Source organism: Pteropus medius, unplaced genomic scaffold (genome assembly GCF_902729225.1).
Source record: "Pteropus medius unplaced genomic scaffold, Ma_sr-lr_union100, whole genome shotgun sequence".
Lineage (NCBI taxonomy): Eukaryota > Metazoa > Chordata > Mammalia > Chiroptera > Pteropodidae > Pteropus > Pteropus medius.
In genome coordinates, this window is record NW_024349799.1 from 15,773,245 (window position 1) to 15,797,071 (window position 23,827).

At 41.3% G+C, this 23,827-nt stretch overlaps 1 protein-coding gene across 5 annotated transcripts in view; it reads right to left on the reverse strand.

The window, feature by feature from the left end:
- SMG6 (SMG6 nonsense mediated mRNA decay factor) overlaps positions 1-23,827 on the reverse strand; it is a 194,371-nt gene that overhangs the window by 102,429 nt on the left and 68,115 nt on the right. For 4 of the 5 annotated variants that reach the window (XM_039886322.1, XM_039886324.1, XM_039886323.1 and 1 more), the window contains 2 exons: positions 6,991-7,107; positions 5,279-5,447 (listed from right to left, as the gene is read on the reverse strand). In XM_039886322.1, the coding sequence (XP_039742256.1) occupies positions 5,279-5,447; positions 6,991-7,107 (286 nt within the window). Of the gene's footprint in view, positions 1-5,278; positions 5,448-6,990; positions 7,108-11,164; positions 11,188-23,827 lie in introns of those variants that run through there. The other variant, XM_039886327.1, reaches the window with a different exon arrangement.

Here is a 23,827-nt window from a genome sequence, read left to right on the forward strand (position 1 = left end):
CTTGACTCATGCTCATTTGGCAAAGTGGAGAATAGATGTGCCTCTCCTTTCTAATAGGAAGCCGGGCACAGACACTGCTCCCCTCTCCTCTCCCACTCCCTACAATTAGGTGGCCCCTCCAAACACTGCAGTCCGTTCTAAATAGACCAAAGCACTTGACATTGTCTCTTATAGTGGCCTAAGGCAACTTTCCACACCTTGCTACAATCCTCTGTACCAAAATCTCCTGGGATATAAAGCCATCTTACTGTAACTCCTAACAGGTAAAAATGGGAAGTCAACCTACTTACATGCTGATGCAGCACACATACATACTAAGTGCCACTGTGTGGGAAGGCACAAATGGCTCTGAAATCCTGCCCTTATCACTGTACAGTGTCAGTGATGTTCTGTCATCATCACCTTAAATGTTCCACATGTGCCTAAGTGGCTGTTGCCTAGTAAAAGCAGATTTGACCAGAAAGAAGAGGCATATAGGCAAGAGGAGAGAACCAAGAAAACTAATGATGAGCTCTGGAATTCCCCTAGGAAAATGAGGGATGATTTGAAATGATTCTAACTGTACAAGGAAAGATGTTAACAAAATAGATAGCGAGCAAGATTAAATAAGTGTCCAAGTGTATCAGGGAGACAATCTGAGGATAGGGGTTTCTGGAGGAAAAGCAAACTGAAATGTAGGCTATCTTGCCACCATATCTTAGGATCAATGAGGAGTTTATCTTCACGGAGAACAAATGCAGGCAGAGACCAAAGAAAGCATACGAAATAGAAGTGTTCACAGTGGCCAGGATATGGAAGCAACCGAAGTGTCCTATGATAGATGACTGGCTAAAGAAGCTGTGGTACATATATACAATGGAATATTACTCAGCCATAAGAAGAGATGAAATACTGCCATTTGCAACAACATAGATGGACCTCGAGGTAATCATGCTAAGCAAAATAAGCCAGACTGAAAACATAGAAAATCACATGATATCATTTATATGTGGATATAAACCTAAAAGCAACAAATGAACAGGACAAACAGAGACTCAGGGACCTGGTCAATGGACTAGTGGTTACCAGAGGGTAGGGGGTGGGGGAGGAGGGGAGAGGTAGACGGGGTAAAGTGGGTCAAATATAAGGGGGTAGGGGAAGGCAGAAGTGGGTAAAAGGGATCAAAGATATGATAGCTGAAGGAAACTGGACTTTTGGTTGGTAGTCACACAATAGAATATATAGATGTCAAATTATAATGTATAACCTGAAAATTACATAATTGTATTAACCAATGTTACCCCAATAAACTTCATTAAAAAAATAAAAATAAAAATAACAACAAAAAAATAGAGGTGTTAAGTGGAAGCCATTTCCTTCCTACTCTCTTAAGAGCATTCCTAAACTCTCCAAAATGAAGATCACACACAAAGACCTTAAGAGTGTCAGAAGGGATTACTATTCTGACATCTACAGAACTATCTGGAATATGTTATTCCCTATGGCCTTAAAGATAAGGTTCCACAATATGAAAAGATCAGTAGGCATAAGACACAACTTTGAAATGCACAAAACCATCATACCTTACCAATCTCTCAACCACAGTATTTACTCAGTAAGTGTTAGGCAGCTATATGAAAAACTAGAAAGGAGGGATATTAATTCATATTCCAGTTTTCCAGAGCTTGGACCTGAAGGCTATGAGGTAGGGCTACCCTCAAGTGGTGGTCAGGTCAGGTTTGCTCTGTCCAACAATGGCACCAGCTGTCAAACCACCATTACTTGTGGTCAGGTTCCAGGACAGCAAAGCCCCTCCTTTAGGCTTAAACTTATATTCTAGAAACAACCAGTTGCTGATCCTGAGTACAGAGACAGACAGCACAGAAGGGACTCTTCTCTACCACACTGACTTCTCTAGCCTAGACTGGATTCATCAGAGAATAAGTGGTGCCTACAGCTACAGGAACTTGTTACTGGGCAATAGGATTCAGTATATTATTTAGTCAGATCTCCTCCCTCCATGAAGAAGTCTAAAAAGACTACACAAATCGGACTCAAGTGTCCCAACCTCCTCTGCCTCTTTGTAGCTGAGGAGGTGAAGCCCAGCTGGGGATGGCTGTAGCCTGGGACCACGTGCCCAGCTACTGAATGAGCCCTTGCCCAAAGATGGGCAGCAGCTCGCATAAGCCGGCAACGAGCCATTTGCTGCAGCATCCAAGAGAAAACAGACTCAGCACCTCAAGCAAATGAGGCCCAGCACTTCCTGTGTGAGCTTTCCATTTCCTCGGCCAAACAAGCCAAAGGGAGCAAAAGAGGGAGGAGGGATGAAGGGAGATGACTTCAGAAGAGAGTTAACAGACCTGATGGCCCAGCATACGATAAACAGGCTGGATGGACCATATCTAAGGGACTTGTGGTAGGGAAGTGAGGTTACTCAGGGAAAGCCCAGGCTCTAGGGTCAAATAGTCTGCCTCCCCACCAACTGAAAAAAAAAAAAAAAAGGAAAGGAGGAATACTCTGTGACTCTTACATATGCTCAGAAGCAGTGGCTTCAGATATGTGGAAAGCTGAGCCTTTGTCATTTTCTTTCCAAAATTTCAAATTGCCTAGTCGGCATTATAGACGAACAGCCTGTAAAGTTTTAGGCTGTACATGTTAACTCTTTGGGGAACATGGCTGGGAAACAGCTGAACCCTAGTCAGATGTGTCAGTTCCTTTGTGTGGCCCCAGCTGCCCAGCTCAGGGCTCAACCCTGGCTCATGAGGCCTCAGCCTGGAGTGCATTTTTGGAAACCTAAGAGGGTTTACAGGAAGGATGCAGAGAACTATTTGATGCTGTGAGCATCACTTCACATGGTTACAGCGTTAGAGCTGGGGGGCAGGCATTGGGAAAGAGGGCCAAACAGTCCAGGAAGTATCTTGGGGTGAGGAATAAGAAAGAAATTTGAGTAAGGAAAGGAGGGGAAAGAGACTATATAGTGCACACAGAAAGGTTAATAACTGCTGGCCAGAAATATCTACTACAACATTCCCTCTGCAGGTCACCCACGAGTCCAGAGACTCCCATGACCAGCCCCCAGTCATAGAAGCACCCCTCTGAACTCCCAAGAAGTGTCATCTGTAGGAGCCTCAGTCTCCATACTGAATCTTCCAGTACTTCCCTCCTCTCGGAGGAGCACTGGAGAAGAATGATGACATGCTGAATATGGATGCTTGTTACTGAAAACACAGATATACATCCAACATGGAGCCTAAAGGAGCTCTGGGTGTACTACACTTGCCAGAGACCACAATACAGAGAATGAAAGAGGGGAAGAGGAGAAAAGGAGACAGAAAACAGAAATAGGCAAAGACAGAGAGAGACGAGAGAAACCAAGAGAGAAAAACAAAGATAAGAAAGGAGTGAAAGGGAGAGGGAGAGAGTTGGACGGTCAACAAAGTTGACCAGAGATAGGTGCCTACATGCACATACATTAAGACACTACTGTACAAAACACAAACACAGACAGTGAATGGGACACATGGAAACATGGATATAGATCAGGAGTTGGCAAACTTTTTCTGCAATGGGCTAGATAGTTAATATTTTAAGCCTTGCAGACTATAAGGTCTCTACTGCAACTACTACTCAACTCTGCTGGTGCAGTGTGAAAGCAGCCATAGACAAAGTGCAAACAAATGAGCATGGCTCTGTTCCAATACGACTTTATGGACACACTAAAATCTGACTTTCATATCATTTTCACAAGTCATGAAATATTATTTTTTTCAATCATTAAAAAAATGTAAACCAGTCTTAGCTCACGGGCCAGTTTGCTGACCCCTGGTATAGACACACACAAACACAGCAGAGGAAGATAAAGAGACAGATAGAGGCAGGCAGTCAAGATAGGCAGAGATAGGCAGAGGGGACAGGCAGAGGCACTAGGTGAGGCAGGTGAAGAAACACAGGAGAAGCAGAGAGAGGCAGGTGTTATAGGCAGACCCACATACAGAAATCCCCGCTCCAACAGAGGGACCCAGTCATGGACAAACACAAACACGAACATAGGTGCTCTTGGATAGAGACATTCAGGCACACACACAAACATACACTCCCACAGGACACAGTCACACACAGAGACATGGAAAGGACCAAAGCAGACATGGACTGATATGAACCCAGAATCAGATGCGAACATGGATATGGACACAGAGACATGGAGAAACAGACACACATTGAAACGGACCCCTCATGGGTATACATGAACTCCATAAACAGAACCACACACTCAAAGACAGACAGAGACAGAGACATAGATATGAACATAGCACATGGACACATACAAAGACAGACATAGATAGGCACAATGAAATACCCTTAGACAGATCCCCAGAGACAACTACACAGACCCTCACACTCAAATAGAGAGAGACATTCAGACACAGAGACAACCAGACTCAAACAGGCACACAGAGATACAATGCACACACTGATACAGACACAAGAAATAGCCATATGCGGATGCACAACAATGTGAATATAAAATGCCACTAAATTGTATACTTAAAAATGGTTAAGTTGGCAAATTATTGCATATATTTTTTACCACAATTAAAAAAGGAAGAAAAAAGCCATATAAACGCACAAACAGATCTAAATAGACAGAACCAGGCATATACACATACTCCCCACACTAACACATGCCACATCAACAAATGACAGATACCATACTGAAACACAGAGACAGGGAGATGGGGGTGGGGTATGCTGATGAGACAAAGAAAGAACTGAATGGAAGGAAAAAGTGCATGCCCTCACCCACTCCCACTACAATGTTGTGAGAGGAAGGCAAGGAGACAGAGTGCCTAAGAAAGCACAAGAAATAGCGAGAGAGAGCCTGAAAGATGTGTAGAGATAAACTAAAAGTTTTTAGGGGTTTTGGGGGGAGAGAAATAGACTGTCTCTCTCACACACACTAATACACACCTAGGCTAAAAAGGCAGCTACAGAAACAGTGAACATGAACAATATGAAGTGAATGAAAGAGCAAGAGCAAAGAAAAAGAACAAAATAGAGCAAGCTATGGAGTGGGAGAAAAAGAGAGGTTGAGAGAGGAGGACAAACAGACCAGAGGATAGACAAAAACATTAGTGGACAGGGAAGGTGTTCAAGGAAGGAAGAAAACAAAGTTCAAGAGAGGAGGAAAGAGAAACAAGGGGCTGTGGGTGAGAGGAAACGAAGAGGACTGGGAGGGGAGCTGTGGGAACACAGGTGGGCCAAGGCCAGTAGTGCTGAAGGAATAAGCAGGCCGACTCACTGTGAGGGCAGATCCAGAGATGTGGGTGGAGGATTCCAGGTGTCTGGGTAGCCGAGCATCCAGTCTGACCAGACTTTCACACTAGGGAGCAGTTCCTTCAGGTCCGGGACGAAGGAAGATACCTTGATGTCATCTTGGTCATTCTCATCCTCAGGAGAGGACAGCTGAGCTGCAGAGGCAAAGGGTGAGAACTGGGCCTATGTCTGCTATGGCCTCCGAGTGAGGCTTGGGGTGCTGGGATGGCAGCAGCTCTTAGGGAAGGGAGACTAAATCCACAGAAAAGCTGGGCCCAGAAGCGAAGGACAAGTGCCAGCACCTAAGAGGATTCTGAAAAGCAGGACAAAGAGAGAACCAGTGCAATGGGTCTGCCCCTACAGACAACTGTTTTTGCTCCACCTGTGGCCTGGGTGAAGCTGCTACTCTGGCCTCTAGCCCCTGCTTTTAGCTTCCCTTTAGCACAGTACTGTGATGGCACCAGAGTTCCTGCCAAAACAGCAAAGCCTGAATTTGATCATGAAGAAATGTCATAAAAGCCCAAATTGTGGGACATTTTACAAAATAAATGGCCTGTAGGCTTAACAATGTCAAGGTCATAAAGCACAAAGGAAGACTGAGAAACCACTCTAGATTGAAGAAGACTAAAGAGACATTACATCTAAAAGTGTAATCCTGGAGAGGATCCCAGACCAGAAATATTTTTTTTTTTTTTTAGGACAACTGGTACAAACTGAATAAGACTGTAGACTGAATAATAGTACTATATCAATGTTGGTTTCCTGAATTTGATAACTCTACTGTAATGTAAGAAAATGTCCTTGTTATTAGGAAATACACTGTCAAGTATTTGAGAGTAAAGGGCTACTATATTTGCAACTTACAGTCAAATGGTTCAGAAAAAAAATAAGTGTAAGTTTATGTGTGTATGAAAACAGAGAGAACTTAAAGCAAATATGGTCAAATGCTAACAATGGGAGAGTTTGGGTGAAGGGTATGTGAGAGTTCTTTGTATAATCGTGCAACTTCTCTATAAATTTGAAATTGTTCCAAAATTAAAAGTTACCCCCACCCTCCCTCCAAAAAGAGACAGCCACAGCCACAAAGGTCAGAGGCATTCACAAAGTGATGTAGCAAAAGAATGACAGAGGGCTTCACTATTCACCAATACTGAGTCAGGAGCTGAAAGAAAAGTACAACCCTCAGCCCTACCTTACATGGCTCAGTAATCAGCTTTGAATTCTAAGGGCAGCCTTAAAGGATATAGGACACTTGCTCAACCCAAGGGATAAAAACAGCCTCGGCTCTGGTCTAGTGAGTCTTCCAAGATGGCTGGTCTATAGCAGTTAGAGCACCCACCAGGCACCAGATAAAAAGGGACGTATAGAGGGGGAAAAGCAAAACATCAATTATGAACAAAAAGGGAAACTAATTTTTCTGGTTTTTCAACGTGGCAAGAACACACAGCAGCTCACAGGTACAGTGAAAATGCTAACTACCAAAGGAGAAGAGAGGGAGGGAATAGTTTCACATGGAGGAAAGAGGGCCACAGAGGTAATCAGACATACCTAAGGAGGTGGGACTTAGTTAGGCGGACAAAAGGAAGAGAGTACATTGAGAAATGGAAGAATGGAGAGTAGTATGGCATTCTAAGCTTCTTGGGACAGGGCTCAGGCAGCTGGAAAGCCAACCAGTCAGGGGGCCTCTCATCTGCTTACCTCTGGCAGACTCCTTAAGTAAGTGGGTACAGCGCCGCACCAGGAGAGAAAACATGGCCAAGCCCAGGGCTGCAGCTTGCTCCTGGATCACAGAGCGACACTCCTCTGAGAAGCAGTCTGAGGAGAGGCAAATGAAATTCCATCAGTATGCTGGGGGCCAAGGGCTACTCCTCCCTTCCTTACTAAGTGCACATCCTTGGTCATCTCACTGAGCTCCTTTTCCTCACCAAAGACTGGGAGTAGTAATATTCTCTCTCTCAAAGGGTAGTTGTAAGGCTAAATAAAATAATGTACACAGAACACTTACCACAATGCCTGGTGTTTGGGTAAACACTCAATAAAGTTATTATAGGGAGTGACTGGTAAAATTCTGCATCACATCATTTCCTCAGCACCAGTTACCCCAAGATGGGCAGTCTGAGCTAGAGCTGCAGCTCTGCTTTTAGCTGGTTACTGATCATGTAAAGCCACAGTAACAAGAACTCATATTTAATTAACTAGTCTTTCTAATGTATAGATAGCAGAAGTACAAATACCAATTAAGATCAGAAAAACACAAATTTAAGTTATCTTTCTGAATCACCAACCTTTGGTTCCATCCTTACTCCCTTTATGTTCCTCTTCCTAAGAGACCACATATGACACAACCTATTTTCACTGAGTTACTTTTATATAGGACAGTACATGGCACACAAGAAGCACCTAATCCAAGTTAGTGTTTATTTTCACAAATTCTTTTCCCTAGGGCTAAAAACAAATCTGGCTTCCAATACTAGCACCCTTTCCTCCTCACTTTCTCAGCCTGGCTAACTTCCCTCTGGCTCCAGGTCAGTTAAGGAGCCACCTTGGTGGTAGCCAGAGCTATTATTTGGCGGAAGCTACATACACTCACCCAAACCTCTGCCTGCACCTACCCTCCCTGATAGCCACTTCATCCAGACTTGAGAGGAAATCAGTGACAAATAGAAGGCAGCAGTCCAACCTGCAGCTTCAGAAAAGGAGATACCCAATACACACAGATGAAATCAGGAGCCAGACTCACTTGTTCTGGCAGCAGCTAATCTGCTAATTCCCTCTGTAATACAGGAGAACTCTCAGAATCTCCAAGTGTTAAAAGGATAATTGGCCACATATTTGATCTCTGTCCCTGCCTGTATTTTAACCTCCAAAGCCAAGAGGGAGCTCTCTCCCCTCTCTCCTCATTGACAACAGTCTTGTCAATGGGGCCTAATTGAAGTCTTTACTCTAGGAGATACTATACAGCCACCGTTATTCCTAACCGTCTTCGCCACAGGAGCAAACATGATTAGAGTATACAAAGCTAGCCCCAAACCACTTTGAAAGCCATGAGAGTGAGAAGGAGGCTGCTCCTCCATATGAATATCATCAGTGAAGCAATTCTTCTATTGTGGCTTTCCTGCCATCCTTTCATATGTCCACTGGTTCCAAATGTCACCCTCTAAGTTTGCAACTCAACTGTGGCAGGCAGTATGGAAGTGGTAACAATCCATGTGATTAGAATAGATCACCACTCTCATTCTTCTTCTGGTAAGGCTCTAAACCTCTGTTAGAGACAGATAACAATCACCTAAGAATGAAGAGGAAGGAGGACGGAAAGTAGGAAAGGGGAAGATGTGTAAGTCATCCCAAGAAAAGTTGTCAGCATCTCCCCTTCACCCCTTCAACAGGCAGCAGCCTGTCTGTACCATCCCAGCTCAGCCCAGGCCCCTGCTGAGCAGTGCTAGCAGTCTGCCTCTAACTGGCAACAAAGCCTGGAATGGAGGAATAAGTCCAGGATAGAGGAAGCTAGGATAGGACAAGTCGAGGCCACATCTTGGTGGTGACACACTGAGTACACATTAGTGTCTCCTCATCAACTTGGCATTTCAGGCAGAAGCTACCTGCACGCAGAAGGTCCTTAAAAGGAATGGGGGGAGGGTCTTAGTTCCAAGGGGCTGGTATTTCAAGAAGCCCACAGCTACATACAATAAGATACTCTCATTAGCCTGGATAAGGATGAGGCAGGGGGAAATTACTTTCACCATGTCCATTTCTACCTTTATGAAAAATGGCAATCTCGGGCAGGACTATTTCTTAGAATTCAAAGTGGGGGCTGGGGGCTGGGGTCTACGGTTCAAGAAGGAGAATGAACTACTTAAGAATAATGATACCTGTGACCTCTGGGGAGTCCAGGTTGGCTCCTTTTTTAAGCCTCCTGCAATAAAGTCTGTGGACCAGGCAGGGGGGCAAACATTGGAGCCTCATTTCTGTAGGTCTGGAAAGGCTCAACTACTTCTCAGAGCAGTAGCTGTTCAGCTTCATGACTGCTCTGTTCTTGGCCATGGTTATGTCACCTCAACCTTTTCCCTACCTCCCACCTTCCCAGGAAAGGCCTGATAGCACTCCCTGATGGGTATCTGGTCCGACTGATGAGGAGGTACAGACCACTAAGCTTTACTGCTCTGATCAAGCAGGTGGCAATATCACAGCTATCTGGGGGTCAGAATGCCTAGGTTTCAGTCAGCTCTCTGAATGACCACTTCATATGGAGTCCTTTCTAGAAGGCCTCCCCTTCTCCATGGTTCAATGGTACCACAAGTATATACTGTGTATCTACAATGTGCTCGACGCAGTACTGGGTATGTGAGGACACAGCTACAAATAAAACAGGGTCCTTGCAACTGTAAAACATTTCAATCAGGTGAAAAAAATAGTTCTTTGCCCTTGTAACCATGGCAACTTGACCGCAATACCTCCACTTAGAAATATATTAAGTGCTGTGGTATCTTCAGGAGATGCTCTTCACCCTCACCTGTGCTTTTGTGGGTTAGAAGCCAGATGATGCTGTTCCTTGAAAAGTATTCACTCTTTTACAAGAAGGTAGGAAAATAGCATTTAGATTCCGAGTCCACCCACATTGGGACTAGACCTGGGAAACTGACCCCAGTCTGAAGAATGCCCATATATATCCCTAGAGTAGGGCTGGGCGGGGCCAACAAATGATGTGGGTGGGGAAGGAAAAAGCATTGTTTGCCTTGGTATTTGCCTGGGTTCCTCTGGCTTTGTGTCAGGTAGTACGAGCCTGACATGAGCTGAGGAACTCATTAACATTGTGAAACAGCCTTTCCCCTTCTTTCTAAAAGCAGGTTTGCTCAAGGGTTTAGGGGGACGGTTTTGGCTAAGAAGTCAGACGGAAATATTTCTTACCAAGAAAGTCACCTGAGGTCTGAACTTGGTTTTGCCCCTTCCCACACGCTCTCAGATGGGCAGATGACCACAGTTCCCACTATTCCTGTGGCCAAATACCTGCTCAGGCAGAAATATTCTTTTCACTCCTATGTAACAGGGAGACTTTCTCATTTTTCTGAGAACATATTCATGGAAAACATAAACCAACTGTCGTCAAAGTTGTATGAAATCAGGAAATGGAGCGGCCGGGAGAAGGCTGCCATGTGGCCGGATGTTATGTATTTCTAATTAGTGCTATACATCTTTCAACAGCAAGTGTCCTTCTGCTGGGAAACACAACACACTGCCCTTGTTATTGTAACTGTCAGAGAAGTGCTTAAACAGATAATCTCCAGGAAAAGTGATAAACACGTCCCCTCTCCCACCAGTGTGTGTGCGCGACGGTGCTGCCAAAGCAAAGCTGTGCTTGACGGCTCCAGGATGGCAAAGCATCCTCCTGCAGGAAATGGGAATGAGGCAGGAGGGGTGGGGAGGGAAGAGGAGGGGAAGAGAGGCAGGCCCACCTGCTTGGACCCTTTAAGCCCAGCCAAGGGACAATGGTTCAGAATCACTGCTTCTGATCAAATCCTGAGTCAGGGAGAGGTTTGGAGTAAACCAGTATCAGCAGGGATGAGGTTTGGCTGGTCAAAAAACAATCTGGCAGTAATGGAACAAGCAGAGTTCCCCTGGTGCACACAGCCAGCTTCTTGGCAAGAAGAGAAGAGTAATGAAGGGAAGACACAGGATGGATGACACATAAGTCTGATACCCTGAGAGCAGCAGAAGGGATTCAGAGGGCACTGAGGTCCACTAGCCGCTCCAACAGAGAGAACCAACTATTTGCTTGGCTGCTTCACTAATAGCTGGAGAAAAATGCAGGCAAGACCACTTATTCACTGACTCCCTCCCTACCAGTTCCTCCCAAAGAGACGAAATGGTCAGTCACCTCCAAACTATCACCACCTGGAGGCGATTTGTTGGCTCTTATCTTGCAGACATAAGGCTGCTTTTCTCATGAGTCAGTCGCTAGTCAGACACAGGGCTGGCACAGTTCCTGAGCAGCCCACCAAAACCTCCTTGTCTACAGGAAGTGGACAGTGAGAGCATCTTCTGACTGCTGCTGTTTGAGCCACAGGGTTCTCTGTGTCAGTTGCTGGCTGAAGAGAAGGTCTGGAGGAGGCAGTCATTGTATAGAAACCAGACTAAATCCCAGAGCAAAAGCAGAGGTGTCCATGCCATCAGGACATAATTTCATTCCCTGAGGAGCAGAATAAATGAGTCAGAAAATCAAGCACCAATACACCCCAGCAAATTATTTGTGCACAATGGCAGAACACAGGGTGACTGAGCAGAAGGCAAGCCATGACACATCCCCAAACAGGGTATAGCTAACAACACACAAAAATGTGGAAGATAATGTTTCCTTCTAAGAACCCCTAGTGTCATGCCTGCTACTCCCTCTGGATTTTCTAGGATTGTAAAACGCGCTTCTTTTAGTGAGTAGATGTGGGGCAGGGGAAATCCTGACCTTCTAACAAAGTGACCTCTCCCATTATTTCCAAAAATATTTATTTGCGTGCCCAATTGTGGAGGATATAATAAAGGAAAATAGCATTCTGTCCATGAGATGATAATCTAATAAGAAAGAACAGATACCCAAAAAACTATAATTCAAGACAATGCATTACACGCTATAAGGAAAAGAGAAGATGCTTTCTGTCACCAGAGAGAAAGGAACTTATTTTTAGCTAGTGTATGTCAGAGAGGGTTTCATGGAAGAGAGCACCTCTGAGCAGGGCTGCAAAAGATAAAGATGGAATGGCAGGATGAAGGAGGGACTGTGTGTACTAAGGAAGCTTGTAGGCAGGGACACACCAGGCATGTTCCCAGACGGCAGGCACTATACTCGGCCTGCTGTGTAAAGTGGACCACAAAACACAGGGCCTGCACTGCCACAGCAAAGAAGACAGACTTGACACGACAGGCAGTAAGGAAGGCACTCATTCGAGGTTTCCAAATGAAGCAGAGGTATTTCATGAATATTAATCTAGTAAAAGCATTTAGGACAGATTAGGGTAGCTAGAAAAAGGTAACAGTGAGAGAGATCAATTGGGAAGCTAAGAGGGCATGACCTTGTTTGAAAAAAGAGAAATTATATGTAGAGTACTTGAATCAAAAGAGTGCACGGATGTCAGAAAGTTGCAGAAAGAAAATCAAGAGAAGGTGGAGATAATGTCGGAGGAAAGGGATGAACTGGAACAGGTCAAAAACTCTGATAATCTTGGCCGGCTGCAGAGGATCCTGAGACCTCAAGAAGGATAATACCCGGTGGTGGCTCCATAATGTAGTGGTTAGCACATTCGCTTTACATGCAGAAGGTCCTGGGTTCGTGCCCGAAGTGGAGCCACGGGCCAGGCCCCGGTGTGCCTGGTTCCCAGGGTGTGCCTGGCCTCCCAGGTGTGCCAGGCTCTGAGTGCACTCGACAAGCGACAAGCGTGTAGGAGGAGACACCCCACCTTCAGAGATCCAGTTCTCACGGGGAAATGGCAACATCCATAGGTCAGAGGTGGAAGGGGGTGGAATTAAGAGGGAATAAAAAAAAAAAAAAAGATAACACCCACCAAATGAGATCCAGGAAAGGGGCAGAAATTTGGGATTGCAGAACACCTGGAGTGAGGGAGGTATGCATCAAGAAGTCCCCAGGATCCTGCCCACTTGGCTCTGGGCCAGTCCTGTCTTTCCAGAACAAAGACACTTCAGGGGGTCAGAAATACTTGAGGAAGACGTTGCAAAAGGAGGCCTGGGAAGTCTGAACTGGCTCTCCCTGTGGAAGCCATTAGATATTCAGCACTTCATTTGTTTCCAATTCTTGTATGAGTGCAGCTCCAGGCTGTGGGGTGAGAGGGTCCTCTCTGACGTAATCAGGAAGCAGCTGCAAAATTAAGGAATCCCTCATGACATCATAAAAAGGGTCGATGGTTTACTGGGGAAAGTATAAAAATTAATTACATATTCCCACATGACTCCCTTCCCCTAAATCTGTACACACTCCCTCCTACCCTCTCATTCTCTCATCAACAACATCCAGAAGCCACCTCACTAAATAGGGTACAGAAGGGCAAACAAAACCCAGGAAGAGAAAATTCTCTGATATGTCCACTGTCTGCCCCATGCTTTTGGAACTTAACAAGTGATACACAGTCTTGGAATTTTTATACATGTAACATGTTTCCCAACAAAGTTATAAGCCCCTTAAGGAAAGCTATGTCAAGACTTCATGTCCTTGAAGATTAGCACCATGAAAGGTTCAAGAAACATTTGTTGTTTGTAACTGTAGGTATACTTCCCTCTCTCATTTGTGAATCCCAACCATAAACAACATGATTCCACTGTGGCAGAAATAATAACTACGATATAACAAGACCTGTGTTAGGCACAAAACATTTATATATTATCTTAAAGCTTTACAAAAAATTTGCAAAGGAGTATTATTCTGTCATCAGAGGGAAAGGAAATAATTTCTGACAGTTGTGGAAGCAGACCCAGAGAGGTTAAATGACTTGCCCAAGGTCATAGAGCCAATAAGTGTCAGAGCTGGGATTTGAATTCAAGTCTATCTGCTCTTGTATCCACAGTTTCCATACCTGGCTTTCAAATGCCTATGAGTCAAGCTTCAAACTCCAACTTCTCCTTTTTCCTTTGCTACAAACATGAAAATCTCAGACTACTCCAACCACAGTTCTGCACAAAAAGCTTTGAGATACCAACTATGTGGAAACCAAAATTTAAAACATAATACCATTTATAATAGTGCCAAAAAACCTGAAATAGTTAGGTATAAATTTAACAAAGTATGTATAAGATCCCCATGCTGAAAATTACAAAATACTGATGAAAGAAATCAAAGATCTAAATAACTGAAGAGACTTCCCATGTTCGTAGATTGGAAGACTCTTCGTAGAGATTGTAGATATCTCAGTTCTCCCCATAAAGATCTATAGACTTAACCCATTGACTACCAAAATTTCAGCAAAGTTTTTTGTAGACAAAGACAAGCTTATTCTAAAGTTTATATGAAAGCTAAAATAATTTTTAAAAAAGTACAAAGTGGGAATAATCATTCTTTCCAAGGTTAAGTCAAAGGAAAAAGGATAGCCCTGTTAACAAATGGTGCTGGAGCAATTAAGATACCCACAAGTAAAAAAAAATAAACCTTGACTTAAGTCTCACACCTTATATAAAACTTAACTGAAAATGGATCAAAGATGAAAAACATAAGACATATAACTTTTTGGAAAAATAAGAGAAGAAAATCTTCAGGATGTAGGACTAAGTACAGTTCTTAGACTTGATACCAGAAGTGAAATCTATAAAAGGAAAACTGATATGCTAAATCTTATAAAAATTAATAACTTTTATTCTTCAAAAGACTCTAAGAGGATGAAAAGAAAAATTACAGACTGGGAAAACATATTCACAAATTATACATCTTACAAAGGACTAGTATCTAGACTATATAAAGAACTCTCAAAACTCAATAGTAAGAAGACAAACAATCCTATCATAAAACGGGAAAAATATATTAAACAGACATTTCACCAAAAAGTATATTCAGATGAAATATAAGCACATGAAAAGATATTCACTATCACTAGCCTTTACAAAAATGAAAATTAAAACTACAATGAGATATCACTAAACATCTACTAGAATGACTAAAACAAAAAATAGTAACAAATCGAAAAAGCTGGTGAGGATGCAGAGAAATTGAATCATACACACATTGCTGATGGAAATGTAAAATGGTACGACCACTCTAGAAAATAGTTGAGCAATTTCTTTTAAAACTAAAAATGTGCTTATGATATGAACCAGCCCAGCAATCATACTCTTGGATGCTTATCCCAGAAAAATGAAAACTTATTTTTGCAAAAAAATCTGTATACAAATGTTCATAGCAACTTTATTCCTAATAGCCTAAAACTGGAAACAACTCAAATGTCCTTCAATGGGTAAATGGTTAAACTGCAGAAATAGCCATATCATAGAAAACTGCTCAGCCATAAAAAGGAAAAAAACTACTGACATATGCAGCAACGGGGATAGACCATCAGGGAATTACACTAAGTGAAAAAAGCCAATTTCAAAAGGTGAAATATTGTATGATTTCATTTATATGATATTCTTGAAATAATGTAATTACAGAGATGGAAAATAGGGGTTAGGATTTGGGAATGGGATGGGGCAGGGATGGTTGTTAAGGGGTAGCATGAGGGAGCTTTGTAGTGATAGAACAGTTCTGCATCTTGACTGTAGTAGTAGTCACATGAAGCTACCAATGTGATAAAACTGCATAGAACTACACATGCAAACACAAACAAGTGCAGGTATAACTGGTAAAACCTGAATAAGATCTGTGGATTTTACCAACGTGAATTTCATGGTGCTGATATTGCACTAAAGTTACTTAGGTACACAGGACCTAAGTGTACTTTCTTTTTTTTTTTACAACTTCCTGTGAATCTATAATTATTTCAAAATTAAGTTTAAAATACATAAACAAATACAAGTAAACAAATAAAACCCCTAAAGATCTAATATACGATTCCAAAAACTTTTCTCTTTTACATAGAAAAGGGCTACATAGACATTTTGGGGACATTTTCTCAATTAGCTGATGACTGTGTACAGGTGCTGCAGCCACTTGTTCTCATCTTGTGCTGCCTTCACCTGAGCGGCTGGAGATGCTCAGCTGTGTGGCTCCTTATCTGGCCTGAGCAAAAACCTGCCAGGGGCAACCAAAAAGAAAATAGGAAAAAAGAAGGGAAAGTTTAGGGAAGACAAAACTCCTGTCTAAAGAATAGGAGTAAAGCAAGAGAATATCATCAAGGCTATGTATGACTCACCAGATCAGTAAAATCCATGTCAAGCAGCACAAAGTGAAGGTGATGAGAAAGTGAAGAAAGATGACAAGAAGAACGAATTGCAGAAGCTAAGTGAGCTGTTTAAACATGTTTTTGCTGCTCAAAAAATAAGTAAAGGTATAAATCTCAAACCCATGGTATGTGCATTTTTCAAACAAGGGCAGTCAGGGGAAAATGTTGCTTAAAACATGAGCCTTAGCACTGTTTTCTTCATAAATGAAATTACTTATACATTTTCAGTGTTGCACTGCTTTGGATCATTAATCAGATAAATATTAAGTTTTAAAAATTGGCAGGATCAGCTGCAATACCATGTTAAATTGATCCTTTGCCAATAAATCTGTAAAGATCAAACTCTAAAGAAAACAGACTTCATTAAAATAATAATAACAAAACACTTGCTCTTCACAAGACAAAAATGAAAAGAGAAGCCACAAAGAAAATTTTTCTAAATGGGAAAAAATAGATGTAAAAGATATCTGACAAAGGACTCAAACCTAGAATACATAAAGATCTCTTTCAACTTAATAATAAGATTTAAAACATGAGCAAAGATATGTAGATGGCAAATAAGTACATCCTCAATATACACTTATGATAAGATGCTCAACATTATTTATCATTAGGGAAATCAAAGCCATAAATAAATACAACTCCACAGCCAACAGGATGGCTATAATCAAAAAGACAGAAATAGAATAACAAGTGTTGGTGAGGACGTGAAGTAACTGGAACCCACACACTGATTTGGGAATATAAAATGATACAACCACTTTAGAAAAACAGTTGTGAAGTTTCTTAAGAAGTTAAAACACACATTTACCCAATGACCCAGCTATACCACTCCTACAGACTTACCCAAGAGAAATGAAAGCGTATGTCCACACAAAGACTTATACTTGAATGTTCATAGAGGTTTTATTCATAACAGCCAAAAACTGGAAAAAACCCTAATGTCCATCAACAAAAGAATGAATAAACAAATATGGTATATCCATACAATGGAAGATAAGCAACAAAAAGGAACAAACTACTGAATCATTCAACATGAATGAATGCCAAAATCGTTATGTGTAGTACAGAAAATGGGCAGGGGGGTCTGATCAATCCTAGAAAATGCAAACTAATGTACAGTACCAAAAAGCAGCTCAGTGTAGGGTTTGGGAGGGGAGGGTCAGAGAAGAATGGATTACAAAGGGGCACAAGGAAACTTTTGGTGATGAAGGATATGTTCACTACCTTGATGGTGGTGATGGTTTCATGAATGAATACATATGTCGAAATTCACCAAATTGTAGGCTTTAAATATGTGTAGTCTAAAATACATCAGTTTATCTCAATAAAACTGGTAATTTTTTAAAATAGAGAAATAATATTCTAAAGGTTAGTCTGACTCATTTCAGATTTTAAGAGTACATAACTTATAATTTGATAAAGAAAACTGGGCATCTATTGAGTGCCTACTATCTACCAACGCCTTGGGCAAGATGTTTTGCATATGTTATCCAATCTGACACTTAGAAAACCCCTGCAAACTGGCAGTGACATTCCCTACTTTACAGACAAGGAAACCAAGCTGCAAAGAGGATAAGCTAACTTTCTTCATCAAGGTCACACAGATGATAAATAGCTGAGTGGAGAATTCAGATCCTTGACCTGGTTGATTCCAAAGCGTTATAGCATTTATAGCGTTACAACACAACTGCTACTTTCTGAAGGTGAGAAAATGACCTACAGAAGTACTAGGCCTCCAGAGAACAGTTTGGCTTTCCCTCCCCCTTTATATGGCACTCTGGGATCAAGAAATGTCACCAGGCCCTGTCAATACATCTTGGCAAGAGAGATAGCAAAGAAGTGCTTAGTTTTTTCTAGAAAATACTCTTGCAATTTAGAAATGATACTCCTATGGATTTTCTGGGAAATCAATCAATCACCAGTCAAAACACACTCTGTCCATTGCTACCCTAATTGTGTCTTTGGATTGGTATTTTTGTCACTCAGAATTTCCTACCGCATTCCAGGATTATTCAAAAACATGTCCCCTCTTGGGCACACAGAGCTGCTGTCAACACAATGCCATGTTGGCACCAGCTGAGTCCCTCAGGAATAGAGCCCAGCAGAAGAGGGCCTGCCATTCAGCATCTCGTTTGGAAGAGTTACAAGTAGATCTTGTAGGGCAGTTTCTGCTTTCACATTGCTTGCCAGAGGTTTCTGAGAAGCTTGCCTCCCAATATTTGGGGGGATCAAAGGAAGAATAAACAAGAATGGCAGCGTCTTAATTATATCAGGCAGGTAAGTCCCTATGAAATTCCATCAGAACTTCTTGTGTCAGAAGTTACTTAAGGTTATGGAGAAGTGGAGACTGCTTCTAAAGAGGCATGCTCATTAGCCAACCTAGAAGGAGGTTTTTGCTACAACAGTGAGAAGGAATTAATATAGCTACACACCTTCTGATAGAGCAGGCAGAGATTTGGCAGTTGATTCAGACAAACAGCTTGAAACCTGCCTTTGCAAGTATGAAGTTTCAGGAGCAAGTAGGGCTTAAAGTAAAAGTTAATGAGAGATAATGCCTGCAGACATCCTGATTCAGAGAAAGCTCCTTTGATATGAGAGGCAGAGAGACAGAAGAGTACTCAGCTTCTATATTAACAGATTAAACCAATTTCTTTTCATTTCATGCCTTCTTGAAGAATTTTAAAGTGTGGCAGAATTTGTAAACAATTAAAAAAAAAAAAAAATTCTGAGACAGGTAGGGCAGAGAGGTACTCAGGATAGGAAGGATCTCTTAGACTCCTGAGGAGCTTCCGGAAAGATTAGAGCCATCAAGCAAATTTTCAAGAGTACAGTCCTGAAAAATGGGGCCAATGATTAAGTCATAATTCTAGGGTAGAATCCTTGTGAATATCCAGATCTGCACATTCACTTGGCTCTGCTCTAGGAACTTACGCTAAAAAGTTCCTCAAAGCTTTATAATGCAGGATCAATGCCCAAACCAGAGCGAGTAAGTATTGAGTTCATCCAACTCCATCTACCATGTAACATGTAGTTTTAAGTAGAATAGAGGCCAGGAGAATAACAGCTAAATAAAGCAATTATGCCAAAGAAGAAAGTAGGAAAGGTAGCACTCAAAGATGACTAGAAACCCACTGAGGGGTTTCTAGTTAGTCCATATTTATAAGCTTTAGAAAGGACATACCTGTTAGTACAGCCCTTGTTCCAAATGTATATTCAGTCTGCTGACTAGTCGGTTGTCAATAATACTTACTGAAATCCATGCTCATTGTTTTAAACTAGATTTACACTTTTTTATTTACATTTACTCTTTCACACATATTCCACAAAAGATTTTTGACAGCTTAAGACAAAATCATGTACAATGAAATAACATTAAAGTAGATGTAGAAAATCAGGACCAAGAAAAAGGAAAATACAAATATGTCAATCACATGGGCTAACAGCCTGCCATGAATGAACTTAAAATTTACCTATTATTTTCCTGGCAGTCAAAGCAAAAAAGGAAACACCAACAACTGTATAGCTGTCATTATTGGAAAGGAGTAAATATATCAATTCCTCAGGAAAAACAAATCTTTTCTCGGCATCAAGTTCTAAAATAATTTTTTTAAAACATGGACTCTATGCAAGGGATACTGTATGAAAAAAATGAACAAAGATCTTTAAAAGGTCTTTAAAACACATGGCCTTGTACTACATATTGTTAAAAGATACCCAAGAAATAATATCCTATAGTTCTCTGTGTGGTAAGACGTATGTATCACAATCTAAGAATGTTTTTCCCAAAACGTAGATACAGAAATATTTTCTATATTAATAGGTATCCAGTGCTTTAAGAAAATCTTTAAAACTAAGTTAAAATAATATTAAATTAGATAATTTTAAATTAGATAATTCTTATTCCAAAAAAATCCAAGAAAGGTTTAAGCAGAGAGATCCCTGATGTATAATGTCATTTGTTTACCTAACATTCAGTATGTGACAGGTAGACTAAGGGCCAGAAAAATTCAAGTCAAAGTGCTACCTATACATAGTTAATGACAAAAGACTGAAGTATTCTAAAATCTTAAAGAAAATTCTAAATACATGAGAAAGTGACATACGCTATAAAAGATTCTTGTTTAAAAAAAGCCAAATGATATATTAAAGCATATATACTATTAAATATACACATACATAAAGACAAATAGATGCAAAAGGGAAATGATCTAAACTGTAAAATCTTGAGGGTATTTCTAAAACAAAAAGTACAACAGCATGCTATAAAGCAAAGAGATTTAAAGGCTAAATTTATATTTGAACACTGGTATAGAGAACGAAGCTCTATAATTCTGAGATTAGCATCCCCTGCCAAACAGTTTTTAAGTACCAGTTCGACTTCATTTTCTTGGTAAGATTTCCTCCATTTGGAGGGCAGAATTGACCTGCTTCTGCCTGGTTCAAAAGACCAAAGAGATTTATTTATAGAGCACTGCCTTGCTTCTTAAAAAGAGTCCACACCACAAGATAGTGAATAACAACAGTTAAAAAGAAATAAAATAGCAAACCTGCCTCTGTGGCCCTGAATGGCCATTCTTCTTTAACCACTCTCCAAAGCCTACCTCTTTCCTCTCCATTATCTAAGTCCTTCCTTTAAGACTCACCATATATTAAGTCTGTACTGTGCTGCCTGACAGGCCTCCTTCCTTTGGACTTGAAGTATTTCTAACCATAACATGTACCAGCCATGTGGCTCAAAGCTGCCCTAGCACAGGATTTACAATCCATCAAGCTTCCCCCACTAAGTTGGAAATCTAGAGCAGAGTCTACAGTGCTGACTCCAGTAAATTCCAACCACTTACCAATGTGCCTGGTCACCAGAGTTGATCTGTTCTGAGTAGTATCTCACTTAGTGCTGGATCAATTAATTTTCTTATTCATACAGTCAGCCTTTACTAAACAGCTACTACATATCCCGTGCTAGGCATTTAGCCTTCAAAGATGAAATCAGATATGAATTGAACCCTCAAGGAGTTGATGTCCAATAGGATTCATGCATATAGTTAACTATAAATGAAAGAAGAAAGTGAAAAATATCTTTAGAGGTAAAGATAATGTGTGAAATGATATGAAGAAATTTACTGCTGCAAAGTTTGGACAGGAAAAGAATGCAAACAATCTAAATGTCTATGAGTAGAGGACTGCTTAAAAAAAGTATGAGACACACATACAGTAGAACGGATGGCTATTAAGAAGAGTGAGATACTCTATTTGTAAAAATACACATAAACAAAAATGATATATTTATTAAAGCTACTATTTATCGAACCGTTACTAAGTGCCAAGATGGAGAGAGGGCAGAGGGGCAAGCAATATGCAGAAAGAAGCAGAGGAGCAGGAAAAGGATTTCTTGGTTCCAATCCCTTCTGCAGACCTGGCTATATCCTTGTCCTCTAGGTCTCTGCAATACAATTCCTCTTCTTGTTTTAGATATTTCAAGATGGTTCTTGTTATTTTCAAACACTCCTTACACACAGGGTAAAGAAGAAAAAAGGTGAGGTTGGCATTTGTCCAAATGCATCAAACTGAACATTTAAAATCTGGGCATTAATGTTTTATATAAATTATACCTTGACTTAAAAATAGAAATAGTGAGGCTGAAACACATGGAAGACACTGGTACCAATAACAGAAATACTGTACATAGGAGGAACAGTTCTGGTGGGGCAGCAGATGATTTGGTGCACTGCCCAGATCACCTCTGGGACTAAAGCACTCATGCTTCCAACTGTTCAGAGTTTTGGCAGCAGCAGATCTCAGCTGATCCCTCTCCCAGACTTGCTCTCAGCTGAAGAAGTGCATCTCCCCAATGTCACTCCCTCTCCCCAGGGGTAACTCACACTCATTGGTTGACTGAAGGGTGGGTTGGGGTATGATTCAAACCTTTTGGCCCAATTTGGGACTACACTGAAGGGTTAGCCCTACTCCAGAGCTCTATGCAGAACTGGCTAAGGCCTTTGTTACAGTTTAACTTCTCCCTCTGCTCCATCCTGCTTCTTTCACACCCCCTGAGAGCAACAGTACTGGGGGGAGTGCAAATCTCCATCTTAAAATCTCCATCTTTGCTTCCACCTGATTTGCAATACGTGAAAAACATAGTAAGTAAAATTTTATTAAGCTTGAGATCCCAGGTGAAAACATCCAACAAGAAGTTAGAAATGTGTGCTAAAGCTCAGGAAAAAGATCTGGGCAGGAAAGAGATTTGGGAGCCATCCACAGCAAGGTGACAGTTAAAACCATGAGATTTTATAATACACAAATGGGGAAAGATTGAAGAGAGGAAGGCCAAGGTAACATTACTTAGTAAGTGCTGATATTTAGGATGCTGGATAAAAAATAAAAAAAGAGAAGACCTAAGAAACAGGCAGAAGAGAAGAGGAAAACAGAGAATACAAAGTCATGATCACTGAAAGCATTTCTAGAATGTTGGCAGTCAAGAAAGGCAAGTGCTACCCAAAAAGCTAAGAATGAGACACTCAGTGCTTAGCGAAGCCCTGAATTGATTGGAACATACAGGCTGCAGGATGCTCAGCTTTTGTGGAGTTGTCTTCATCAGTTACTGTCCTAGAGGACAGGTGGAGAATCTATCTGAATGCCCTGAAGTAGACCCACCGTTAGGCTGGTCAGCAAAGAAAAGCTGAAATGGCACAGTACGTAAACCTAAATGAGCCAACACAGAGGTCACCTGCTTGAGCAGTTTGTTAGAAACTCCATTCTAAAAGACTTCTTTCAAGAAAATTCCCAGGGATCTTCTGAACAAACAGATGAGATCCTTGAGAAGGACCACTGTCCTTACTGAGCTAATTCAAACCTCAGTCAAACCGAATGATGTTCAAATACATAGAACTAATTCTAACATACTTTTCTTTTTCATCAGGCCATGAGTAATCACTTATAGACATTAGCGACATCATAATTGCTTTGAATACAAACAAACTCTTCTTAGCCACAGCACCCTAAAGTAAATACCATACCACACAAACAACTAAAACCAATCCTTGGCTGGAGTAAACAGAAAAGAATTTACCTTCTGTAAATAGAAAGAATTTACCTTCTACTTCTGTGCCCAACACAGCTATACACTATTCTTCAATGACTCACTGACTTTCCCTGTTTTCATTTGGGTGTGGCTGGGGGATCCCTACATCTACATCTCTTGCCTTAATTCCTCCTGCCCAACCTACAATTAAAGGCCAAGGCACAAAACATCTCAGACTCCCTAATGTGGCTGTATTTCCCGCAGAGATCTGAAAACCTGCTGGAGTTCCAAAAGTCAGCACCAATTTCAAATGTGATCAGCATCTCTGAAAGTCACAGTTACCATACAGCTGAATAAAATATTTTTTCATAAATTTAACGCCAGCGTGTCTGTGTTTGGAAACTTTGAAAATAACATGTTGTATGGTTTACTGCACTGGAAAAGGTGCCAACAGAGTTTCAAAGGAAGGGAAGTGTATAACTGTTTCCTTTCAAATGCATTTTCCAATGGGATCCATTCAGGGTAAAGGCTGGAACTAACTAAAACATTATTAAAAACTGTTATGGAAAGAGACAGGGAGATGGAAAAAGATAGACCCAAAAAAGTGAAATACATAACCAAGAGTGAGACAGACATACAAGGAAAAGAAAGG